Source organism: Emys orbicularis, chromosome 3 (assembly GCF_028017835.1).
Source record: "Emys orbicularis isolate rEmyOrb1 chromosome 3, rEmyOrb1.hap1, whole genome shotgun sequence".
NCBI classification, from domain to species: Eukaryota; Metazoa; Chordata; order Testudines; family Emydidae; genus Emys; species Emys orbicularis.
In genome coordinates this window covers 44,891,210-44,903,663 of record NC_088685.1, presented here as the reverse complement: position 1 = coordinate 44,903,663, position 12,454 = coordinate 44,891,210, and the positions used below count along the sequence as shown (strand labels likewise).

General features: G+C 38.9%; 1 protein-coding gene across 1 annotated transcript in view; it reads left to right on the top strand.

Moving 5' to 3' along the window:
• CSMD1 (CUB and Sushi multiple domains 1) overlaps positions 1-12,454 on the top strand; it is a 1,638,713-nt gene that overhangs the window by 1,083,781 nt on the left and 542,478 nt on the right. Inside the window, exon 12 of the mRNA XM_065401391.1 lies at positions 1,842-1,954. Within this exon, the coding sequence (XP_065257463.1) occupies positions 1,842-1,954 (113 nt within the window). The remainder of the gene's footprint in view (positions 1-1,841; positions 1,955-12,454) is intronic.

Below are 12,454 nucleotides of genomic sequence, written 5' to 3'. Positions count from 1 at the left end.
ATTAGCAAGAGAGCTGTCGTGATGAAGCACAAGGAGAGAGAAGAGCTCTGGAAAGTTAGGGCTGATGGGATGGTACAGGTAAGGGAAAAGTTGTGGAAGAATGAAACCCAGTGCTTGAGGATGCCACACACCACAGACAGAGCCAAATATTACAGGGGCCTCAACCCAGCCGCTAATTCTGTAGGTACATTTTTACATCCTCAGTTAATTGTCAGCACAAATAGTACTGTTTTAGATGACAGTCTACCTGATTTGCCTGCAAAATCAGGGATCTAAATGTTAGCATTTCCACCTACAAGCCTTCACCTGCAGATAATGACATGCATAAAATTAGAAGTAATTTTAAAAATAATCAGGCACAAAATGTTTTTTTTTTAAAGCTATGGAACTAATGTACTGTAGGATCCTTTGAGGAGCATTTGAGTTTTTGCCTAATTTCAGTTATCTTATTTAGCTTTTCATTCAGGTTTTTGTGCTTTCCATGTAAATTTGCTGAAGTTCCTCTATTCCACATATAATTTTGGATGTTCTAATAATTAATATCCAAGTGGAGTCAAAATGAAATAGAAACTGGTCAAAAATGATTTATTTGATTGCTTTAGCCTGTTCTTTTTCACAAAATGTACTTTTACATTTTTATTTTTTTATTTTTACAAATTTGTTCATTATTAATTTTTCAGTGAATAGTTTTCAAGAACTTACTTGAGCTATGGATTATCTGTGAATAGTTCAGGCTGCCTATTCAGTTCTGTTTCTGGTTGAAGTGAATTTCATTTCTAAATTAAATAAATCTCAGCTGTGGACCCAAACTTGCTGTCACATGAACAAAACTGTACTGTTTACTGTATTTGCTGAAAAGCAAACAATACAGAAGAGTGAACAGACTGAATCAAAACCAATTTTTAATTCAGCAACAGTTCATGTACAAGCTTTATGCAATTCAACCAGCTATATTTACAATACATTGTACTTGAATATTGACCTTCATTTAAACCTCTATTGTGATATATATGTTGGGCCAAATCCAGTCCTGGCATAGACAGGTGCATTTCCACTGAAGTCAGTTTGGCCCATTATGTTTTTGAAATTAGTTTTTCAGTGAGGACTCCCATTGACAAACTCTCTCTGCCGTTCCAAAAATATAAACTAAAAATAAAAATAAAAATATGTTTTGATGAAACTTGAGGGTTCTTTTTCCCCCTGCTTGATTATTAAGAATTTGCCATTTCCCCCATATTTTGTTGAAATTTTGTCAAATAATCCTGTTCACCATATTTATATATTGTGGACATTCAACTGTTATTTAGGAGATTATCTAAGTTAATTAAGATTTACTAAGCAAAAGCTATTTATGACTGTAGTTCAGTTTCAATAATATATTTTCCCCATTCCAATTCTTAAGTCTTTCATTTTAACTCTGCAACGAAAGTTTCTTGGTATTCAGTCTTCCCTGTTTTGAGAAGAATTTTAGTTCCTTAGAGGATACTTGCCATTTTTATTGTTACCTACAATCTTGAACACTTCAATGTATGTGTAGTAGCTTACTGAAAAACAGCACATTATGCCACAAAATTTCACTGTTTTACTTATTGTATGTTGTATTAAAGCAGTTGCCATTAAAAAGTCTACATTTGCTAACAGTTATCACACATTGCTATCTGAAATACCAGTTATTTCCTAAAAATAGAGACTAGTGTGAATTAACTACTGCCAGATGTGGACATTTTAGAAAGTAGGATAATGTAATTGTTTAAATATCATTTTAACATCAAAATATATTTTCTGTTCATCTATGTCACCCATGCATCTAGAAATGACATTATGGTTTATCCTATCTGCAGACTTACTGGCTCTAGTGTTCCTGATCTCATTGTGAGCATGAGCAACCAGATGTGGCTACATTTGCAATCTGATGACAGCATTGGCTCACCTGGATTCAAAGCTGTCTATCAAGGTATGAACCAAATTAAATTAACTCATTTACATTCATAATCTAGGATCCTTTGATACACAACAAAACATATATGTACTTTAAATGGGTTTTGTGTAACAAGGCAGCCTGTCAGTGCTAGACCAATGGACTAATAGCTAGTGCAGGTGTGGCTCCAGCCTCTTCCTGGTAGAGGGGCTGGGGTGGGCCAGACACTAAATTGGAGGGTTGTGCCCCCTCCCGCCCATGCCACAAGACCCTGCCCTCTCCATGCCACACACCCCAGCTAGGTCAGAGGCTGAAAGCCGTAGTCGGGCAGTGCAGGGCACTGGCTGCTTGTAGCTGGTAAGAGCTGTCTGGGTTGGGGACTGCGGATCCTACACCTGCCCTGGGGAGTGTGCCCCAGCAGGCAGGGACACAGGCCGGGGGCTGCTCTCAGGAACCCCAGCATCCTGCCTGGGCTGACTTCTCCACTGCTGCTCGAGCTGATCTGCCCTCAGAGATGGGCAGCTGAAGAGTGGCAGCTGCTACAGGGGGGCTAAGGCAAATTTTGGGGTCACAATAGCCCCCCAAGCCAGCACTGCCCCATATCTAGTGTTAAGCAATGCCTCACTGGAAATGTTGGTTCGGAATGGCTGAGAATGGGGTTGTTATAAAAGTGAAAGCCAAAACTTTCATACTTGTGTGGCTTAAAAGTGAATGGAAGCTGTAGATCTACATCACTTTTGAAAATCAGGCCACCTTTATTTAGGTTCTGAAGTACAGAATTAATTGCTTAACTTTAGATACCTAAGTTTGCAAATCTTGGTTAGTATTATCAACCTTCAAAAGAGAGTTGGGATGGGTAAAGTATTCATATTGTTTTAATACACCATAGAGGCTCTTTTCAGATTTAACAAAAGATATACAGTACCTGCCATATAAGCCACAGAATGAATGTATTTATTGTGACTGTCAGTAATAGAAGGGCCAGCATATATAGGGGGAAAATATGGTCCAGAATAAAGAAGTCATGGAAATTCTTAAGCCCTGTACTTAGCTAAATTTATTCTGCTACTATGATAAGCAGCTAAGTGCCTGTAATGGGGTGCACTCAACCCTCGTGAGTGCCCCCTGGGCCAAGTGCGTGTGCCTGCGCTCGCACTCTCTCTCCCTCTCTCTGATTGTCCAAGCTCTGGGATAGAGCAGTGCCCCAGGGCTCCCTTCCTGGAGACAATGTCTTTGCCCTCTTGGGCTTCCTGGCTGCATAACTATAGTTCATTCCCCCCTCTGGGGTGCCTCAATGTCCAGACCACTTCCCCGCAGTGGCTAATCGGGGGTGGGGAGGGAACCGGGCCCGCCTGCTACTCCAGGTCCCAGCCCAGGGATTCTGCAGAGAGCAGTCATCTGCTGTGTCCCTTTAATTATGTTGCACGGCTTCTCTAATTCCCTGGGCCACTTCCGCATGGCCTCATGCCGTCTTCACCCTTACTGCAGGGCCATTTCCTAATGGAGTCCAAGCAACCAGCTCAGGGCTCCTTCTGGTAGCGCTGCCCTGTCTGGGGTTCTGTAGCTCTGTCAGCCAGCCACACACCATCCACCCTCCTACATCTCCAGCAAGGAACTGAACTGCCTCTGGTCCTGCAGCTCTACTTATACTAGGCTGCTGGACCCCGATTGGCTGTGTCCCACACAGCTACTTTAGACAGCTTGGAGGACCTCTCTACTGCCTTTAATTTTGGGGAGGGGGGGTTGTTGCAGGGCCATGAGGCCTCCAGCAGAGAGCCTCAGAGGGTCTGGTATATCTCATCACAGGGCCTCTGTAACATAAGCCTTTATAACTATCTGTTTATGGACTTCAGTAATACCAGACTATGAGGCTTCTTATATATCGATTGGGTTGTTACACTCTAGCCTTAACTATATAACCTGGTATTAATATACAACAGGTATTATTTCAGATTAAACACCTTTTTATGATAACTGCAGTTCAAATTTTGCAGTTTATAACAGATCTTAAAAAATGGTATAATACCTGATTTATTCCTGTTAGTTTAGTTTACCTTAAGGACAAGAGACAGTTACTGGTATCGTTAGTGATTTCTTTAAGAGGAGCATTCTCAGTATGTCAAGCAAATTGTTCCTATCTAATAGTTACTTTGTCAAAGTTATTTTCAAGAATGTTTCAAGCTCTTATCCCAGCCTGCCTTTAGCTATTTAAAAAGGATTACTGGGCAGTAGTTATTTCTTCTTCAAGCTGTATACTACCACTAAAGGTATGTGATGCTCTGGTGCCACATAGCCTTGGGAACTTTTTGGAAACCAGTGCACATTGGGACTACATAACTGACCTATCAAGACACCAGAACTTTTGGATCCAAGTTTACAAGAGGTCATGTGGCCTCCAACAGGGTCCTGTTCCTGTGCAGAATCAGAGTAGGCCTTCATCTCTTTTGAAGTCTCCTGAGAAGCTGAAGGCTCTTTGCAGGATATAATTTATCTGGTCCTGGAATTTCTCTAATACTGTGGAAGTCGGGTCCATTATCTGAGTCTGTTGGTGTTAGGGCAACCTTCTTGCTGAGAGTTTTTAATGGTGCCTTGTCCTGCCTGGAACCAACACTAGTGTGTCTGGCATGTTTCCCTCTGTGCCAGAGGCAGCCTTGATACTTCGTCTCTGCACTAACCTCTCCTGATTCCTTTTAGATTACCCCCATTTTAATCCATGAATGAGGTGACAATATTGGCAGGAACTTCCACCTGAGAAGCCTGTTACTTTTCATCTTTCGAAGGAGTCTAGAAGGGGTCGGCTTCTTTCTTTACCACCGTTTGTGAAACCACTCCTTTCTCTTCACCATTGGTCAGCATACATGAAAAACTTGTCTGAAATTGGATGGTGATAAAGCAGGGGCTGATGTCAATTCATCTGCTACAGTGCAAGAAGTTTAATGTTTTCTGCTTCTCTTGATCACACTATCATGCCTGCGTCAGTGTCATCATCTGACAATTACAGACCATTTCTGAAATAGTCAATGTGGATAGCTGATACACACAGTTCAAGAAGAGATTCACTGTTTCTTTGGAGATCAAAGAAAAGGGGAAGATATCAATGAAGAGCTGCTGCATGCTGTTAGAGATCATAGAATCATAGCAGAATAGTGTTGGAAGAGACCTCAGGAGGTCATCTAGTCCAACCCCCTGCTCAAAGCAGGACCAACCCCAACTAAATCATTCTAGCCAGGGCTTTGTCAAGCCATGCCTTAAAAACCTCTAAGGATGGAGATTCCACCACCTCCCTAGGTAACCCATTCCAGTGTGTCACCACCCTCCTAGTGAAATAGCTTTTTCTAATATCAAACCACTGCAACTTGAGACTATTGGTCCTTGTTCTGTCATCTGCCACCACTGAGAATAGCCTAGCTCCATCCTCTTTGGAACCCCCCTTCAGGAAGTTGAAGGCTTCTATCAAATGCCCCCTCACTCTTCTCTTCTGCAGACTAAATAACCCCAGTTCCCTCTGCCTCTCCTTATAAGTCATATGCCCCAATCCCCTAATAATTTCTATTGCCCTTCGCTGGACTCTCTCCAATTTGTCCACATCCTTTCTGTAGTGGAGGGCCAAAAACTGAATGCAATACTCCAGATGTGGCCTCACCAGTGCCAAATAGAGGGGAATAATCACTTCCCTCGATCTGCTGGCAATGCTCCTACTAATGCTCCCTCTGCTGTCTTCTCCTCTGTTTGCATCTCACTCGGTTCGCAACTGGCTGCTTTTTTTATAAGGCTGCTGGCTTGAAGCAGTTGCCCCAGCTCAAAGCCTTCCCTCCTATCAACCTGTAGCTCCTTTCAGATGGTTCCCAGGCAAACTCCCTCAGTTGGCTTCTCCTCTGTTCACAGAGATACCACACCTAACCCAGAATCTGCATCTACTATCACCCGGGCAACTAATCACTTGGATCAGATGCAACAGCAGAGTTTAGTTCTTCTTTACACATTTGACTTTTTCTTCTCCACTCTCACTGGCTAGTGACAAATCTAAGGTCTCCATGGTTGGTCACTTTTCTCTATCTAACAAGGGCTTTCAACAGAAAAACGTACTTCTCAGATACATTGAATATTCTTGTTTATTATCTATAAGCAAAATAAGATGGTGGATAGCATCCTTTCTGAAGGCCACATAATTTTTAAATGTATATTGTATGGTACGTCAGATATGTCTGCATGAACTGTGGGGTATGGCCTGTCTGTAGTGATTTAAAGCAAAATGGAAATATACCTTTGATGTTGAGGGCTTTTAAAAAAATAGATAGATAGATAGCAAGACTGATTAGCATCTGCAGAAGATGGAGGAAGAGACCAAGTTTACTGCTCTGATGTTGGGGTTGACCCAAACTAGTTAAAAAGAAGGAACCATGCTTCATCAATTTGCAGCAGCTTCTCTGTTTCTTTTAATCTACTACTACTACTACAGAAGGCTCAACTGTATCGGCAACAAAATAGGAAAGTTAAGGGGAGACATTTTAAACTGAGATTTGCTTAAAGGGTTGTTTAGCTGTGCATTAAAATTGTGCACCTAATGAGCTCAGAGCTTTCCTGAAGACATAGTCCTGACCTCTCTTTCACTTACGTCCATTTCTTCACATTCCTTTGCACACCATTTTGTCTCTTTCCCTGTGGCATTAAGTAGAATTATTACAGATTCTTGGGTATTGAAGATAATACAATGTGAATACATGGTCCAGTTTTACTCACAAAGGAAATAGCAACTCTGCTCAAAAATGGATTTCCTTCTGGCCTAGGAATCTATGACTCTATTAAGGTTAGAAGTCCTGGGACATAGAAAAGGACTTTTGTTGATACTTTCTCATCCACCGAAAAAGATGATTTTGTCCCATCAAGAACATGAAAAAATTTAAATTCCACATTCTGATTTTATATCCCCTTTCTTTCCGTGTGAGATTGGTTCCAGGTTCCTGACCTAGAGAGGTGTATTTTTACTGTATCTGTCCATCTTATCAAAGATCTCTTTATTTCTTTGTGGGTTACAGCCACTGCTACTATACAGGGCTGTTCTTTGGCTTTACTGCAGCACCAAAGTTGTTCCCCCTGGATGTGGTAATAGTGGCTGTATTGTTCAGACATCTGGGAATACACTGTAATATTGATAATGTTATCCCTAGACCTTCTGAATCAAGATGTCTTGCTCTGCATTTTAATCCTGCGTTATTCTGCCTTGGTCCTCAGAGCATGGGATGTTAACAATATCTTGATTTAATGTGCCCTGTGGCGATTCAGTTTACATAGTTGCAATCCATGGAAATATCTAGTTTGAACTGATTCCTAGAAACGTAAAAGTCTTCTTTGATGGCATCATATAACCTGTTTTTCTTGTCTACTCCAATGTCATCAATTTTGGACTGTTTACAGGAAGTCTTTCAGCTTCTCTTTGTCATTGATCAAAGATACCTATTTGCCATCTCAGCATACCACCCTCTTGATGATAAGTGTAAAATCTTCAACCATGACACTCTCAGAACAGTCTTCAAAGATTCTGTTTAACATCTTTCCACCAGTCAAAGAACCTGTTCCAGCACAGAATCTCATTTCACTGGTGACAAAGTTAATTGATTGCCCACTTTGAGCCTTTAGGGGACTTCCCTTTACTTTGCTGGTCACCAAAGACAGCCTTTTTGATCATAGTTACCTCTGAGAGAAAGGAGAAATGCAGACTTTGATGGCTCATCTTCCCATCACTATGTTCCAGAGGGACAAAGTTGCCTGATCCTTATTTGAAATTTTTACCCAAAACAGTGTCTGAGTTTTATTTAAATCAGACCATGAATCTTCAGGTTTTCTTTCCAAAGCCTTAAGAGCTCCTAGATTAATCTTGGTTTCATAATCTAGAAATTTAAGATGAATTCCAGTTCTATTTGGCTAAAACTAAGGTATTTAGGAAGTCTCTTGGATAATTTGTAGTTTATAGAGAGGAAGGGAAAGGGTAATGTCATTTGTTCCCCAATCCTTTCTGAGTGGATTAGATTATTTAAAATACCAATACATGATGGATTTTCCATTCATTCCGCTAGGCCTAGGGTGCTGCTCAGGCTTGCCTTCACAACATTTTCATATCAGAAATATATAGTACTGCTACATGCAATATTATATGCAATCTTATTCACCCCTACTATCTCCATTTGACATCCAGGGACAATGCTAGCTTTGAGAAGGCAGTTCTTTTTAATTAGTACTCTCCAGCCCACCTTGGTTCTACTCCTAACTAAACTTCCACAAATGTTTGTTTATGCAAATATATATACACAGAAAAAAAAATTAGACACCAATAATTGGCTCTTCAAGAGAGTTGCCTCTACGTATTTCTGCTACCTGCCCACATTTCCCTTTTATTCAGTTATACTCTCCTAGGATTCTGGGGCTTAATGGGTAGAACTGATGTGATAGAGCACAACTCAGCCCTGTATACCCTCAGGTCCAAACATCTGGTGCCTTATGCAGTTACAAAAGGTGTTGCTTTTCTAAAAGGTTTCTTAAGTTCAACTATGTTACAGGGCAGCTTCTCACACATGTGAATATGTAGTGGCATTGCTCGTCAAAGAACTATGGTTGCTGTTAGCTCTTTTAAACAAACAGGAATGATGTAGGTCCCATACCATAACATCTGATGTAACCTGTGGAATAAAAGATAGTACAGGCAACACTGAAATTGGAGTTGGCATGCTCACTCAGAAGGGCTGGTGGAAGCTTTGTTTATTATAAAAAGGATTAATATATAGCTGTATTTATATTACTTTTCAGTAGCATAATCAAGTGGCATGATTAGAAGGACAAAAAATACAAACGTCTTGTTTATGAAATAAGTGAAATGTGTATCAGACTGATAAAACCCCTCCATCATATAGGGTACTTTGTTTTAGAGGTAATGTGAAAATGCTGATATGGGAAAAAATGCTTGGGGCGGGGGGAAGTGGTCTTATATTTCAAGACCTATAAAAGAAGGCTTGTAAATAACTGTCATAGTTTCAATTGTTCTCATTCCTACTAAATTCCCACAAGGAGAAATTGTTACTGAATTTTGATTTTTCTTTTTGTTTTATTTAATTGTGCAATATTTAAATAAAATAGCACATTCCCTGTGGTTGCATTCCTAGGAACATATTTAATAGAATTTGAAAAATGGAGAGGATTGATATGTGGAAGCTAATTCTAGAAATGGCTGTTAGCATGAAAGTAATTTCCCACATTGATTTCCAAATTTTACGTATTAAAAAAGACATAAAAGTTGTGCAGACGCTGCACAAGATTCCATATGTAAAGATTGATATGACTATGCAGAAACCTTAAAGTAAGTCAGATGTGCTTTTCTTTGAGAAAATGCAAAAAGCTAATGTTTAGTTCTTTACACATTCAGTATGCTTGTCAACAAAGGTCCAGAATACAAATACTATTTCTTTAAACAGATACCTGCTGTATATTTTGGGTACCTTTTCAGGTAACCTGACATTTGAGACATTTTCTCAACAAATTAAATTTCTGCTAACCTGCTCCTTTTCAATGGCTTGCGTTTCATTTGAGATAATATGGAGAAATTGGACTCTGGTTAGAGCTGGGGGGAGCTGTGTATAAAAGTGGAAAGAATCACTTTTTGGATACAATAGCGCATTATTTTATTACTTTATTGTTGTTAATTGCTTTCAATATATTATTATGTTATAATTATTTTTGGCAGCTTTGTTTTCTTAAAAATTATCAGGAACTGAGTGCTGCCCCTTATGTTTTAGCAAGTATCTTATTCTTATGTTAAACACAATACTGCTTTATTTTGAAAATGATATTGTAAGGGTAATCTTCAGTATCTACTTTCAACTACATAGGAAGAGAGCTCTTTGTACTGGTTGTCTATGGCTTGTTGTTTAAGAATCCTTCTAGAACTAAAAAAATACAAATCAAACCCAAACCCCAAAAGGTCTAAATTTATCAAATCTTTGATTAAAGAAATACTATTTGATCAGTGCTAATAAAGAATTTTTTTTAAAGAGGATTTCAAAATACCTAAGAATGAAGTTTAAAAAAAAAAAAAAAAAAAGCCTGTCCCTGTAAACTGAACAGTTGATGAAGCCTGTGCATCACCCAATCACAAATATTCTTGGCTATGTTTTTTAGTAAGTTGTATTCATTATAGAAGAATAAGGTTGTATCTTAGGTTACTGCCCCTAAACTCTGTAATTTTTGTATCTGAAAGTCTTCCCTTTCCCTAGAGTCTGTCCCTGAATGGCCTCACAGACAAGAGAATGGTTCAGAATCTTTCTGACCAGATCCTGAGTTACAATTCAGAGGACAAAGACTTAAATATACTCTGTTATTCTAGAAATACATCATGATACAGTACTGAGTTTTACAGAAAATATCTAAAAGCCTGGGTTAAAATCCTTGTTGTGTTGTAGTCAATGGCAAAACTCTCTCTGACTTCAGTAGGACCAGGATTCTTTAGATGTTTTATGTTCAGAGCAGTAATGTACCTCTAATGCCCTTTCATTACTATTTATTAATTAAAATTAATATTGTAGTAGCAGTTCCTGAAGGCCTCAGCAAAGTTGGGACCCCACTGTGATGGGCACTATACTAAAAAATAAGTAAATTACAGTCACTGTCCCAAACAACTTAGTCTAACAGATATTCCATTCAATTATAATAATGTTTGATATATTGACTTACTTGTTAAAACACTTGCTGAAAACATCTTGGATTCTCTTGTAGGAGTCATTGAAAATGCTAATCCATTGGGGAAAATATTTTGTGGGGAAAAAAACGTTGTGGGATGTTGGTTTGTTTTTTATGGCTTGGACTAGGTCCCCTTCTGCTAAAGACAAAATAGAAGAGGGAAATAGAGCTATAATTAGAGAGGTGATTGTGATAGAAAAATAGGAATTTGGGTACCATCGTGGTGGACATGGGATAAGAACCTACATAGGTAAATAGATAGATACATAATGATCAAGAGGGGCTTATTATAAAAGAGAACAGAAAACTGTTTGGACACAGAAGAAAATGGGTCTTTCTCCCTGTCTGTTTTAAACCAGGGTTGAACTGAGAATAAAAATCAGCAATGCTATTCCTGCAAACCAAGCTCTGCCCACGTGCGGTATGATCGCAAGAACAAGAATGTCTCATCTTCTGGTGGATTCTTTTGCTCTTGCAGCTACAATGATCTGGCACATAGATTCTTTGTTCAGGCTGTGCCTGGTGCTTTCTTGCTGCCTTCTCTCACAAACGCAAATGTGCATACTTCCACCAAATAATTCCCAGGAAAAATACTCTGCTTACATAGTTCTAATTCCTGCAAGGACTCATGTGCCCATAGTTTGGTTTGAGAATTCTATTGTTTCTTACATTTATCCCAAATGAAGGGTGGCTGTTACATTCACCAGTTTCAATGACATTTTGCCTACAACAATATGAATATCATAGTTCTTATAAATGAAAAATATGTAATTATAAATAAATCCAACTGCTCTGTAGTTATGAAATATGGTGGCTGAGTGTTTAAGGCACTTCACTACAATCCTGAAGATTGAGTGTGAGTCTTGCTTAATCCCACATTGAAAGTTCACTTAGTTGCTAGATGGGTATCTGATCCATTGAGTTAGGTCAGTCAAAGGTGGTCAGATGTGAGGCTGGCTACATCACTCCCTTGTTTGCTGCTGGCTATGAAACTGATGTGCCTTAACTACATTAGCCCAAAGAGTGATTGGCTTGGCAGAACTTTGACTTGCTTCATAGTTTAAGCTTTCTATAAAGGATGTACAATGTATTTAAGAATCACAAAGGGATGGTTTATAGTGCTGAAATAGTTCATGCATAATATACTGGTGTGAATGTGATACACTGACATATGGAGGGAAATTATACGTTTATTCTTTTAGATATGGAGTGCTTGTGCCATTTTGGAGATTTTTTTTTTATATTCATTATCCATGTATATAGATCAACAATGATAGTTTTGTGGAATGAGCATTGATCCAATTTAATTCACAAGATTGAGGTACTGTTAATAAGTGAACTTAAAAGGAAGGATTGTTTTGTAGTTAAGGCACTTGGCCTGGAATTCAGGCTTGGGTTCATATCTCAGCTTTACAGACTTTGTGTGTGACTTTGAGTTGACCCATAGTTGTTCTATACCTCTATTCTCCCTCTGTATTATGGGAATATTGTATTTGTGTTGCCGGCGTGTTTTGAAGAGAGATACATTAATGATTGCGAGGTGCTCAGATATGACACATATAGAAGTACAGATACATTGAATACAATTTGTTCTGTTGTCCTCAAAAATAGTAGTCAAAATTAACATAATGAATTAGTTCAAGTTTCCAGATGTCAGACATAGGTTTTGCAATAGATAGCCATAAATATATTGTATCAACATGTTAACATTATTTTTGTATTAAATTTAATTTCATGCAGAGAGGATTCACTGAAGCTGTGTATTAATTACACCTCTTGCTCCACTGAATCTCTGTGAGTCTGAGTGAGATT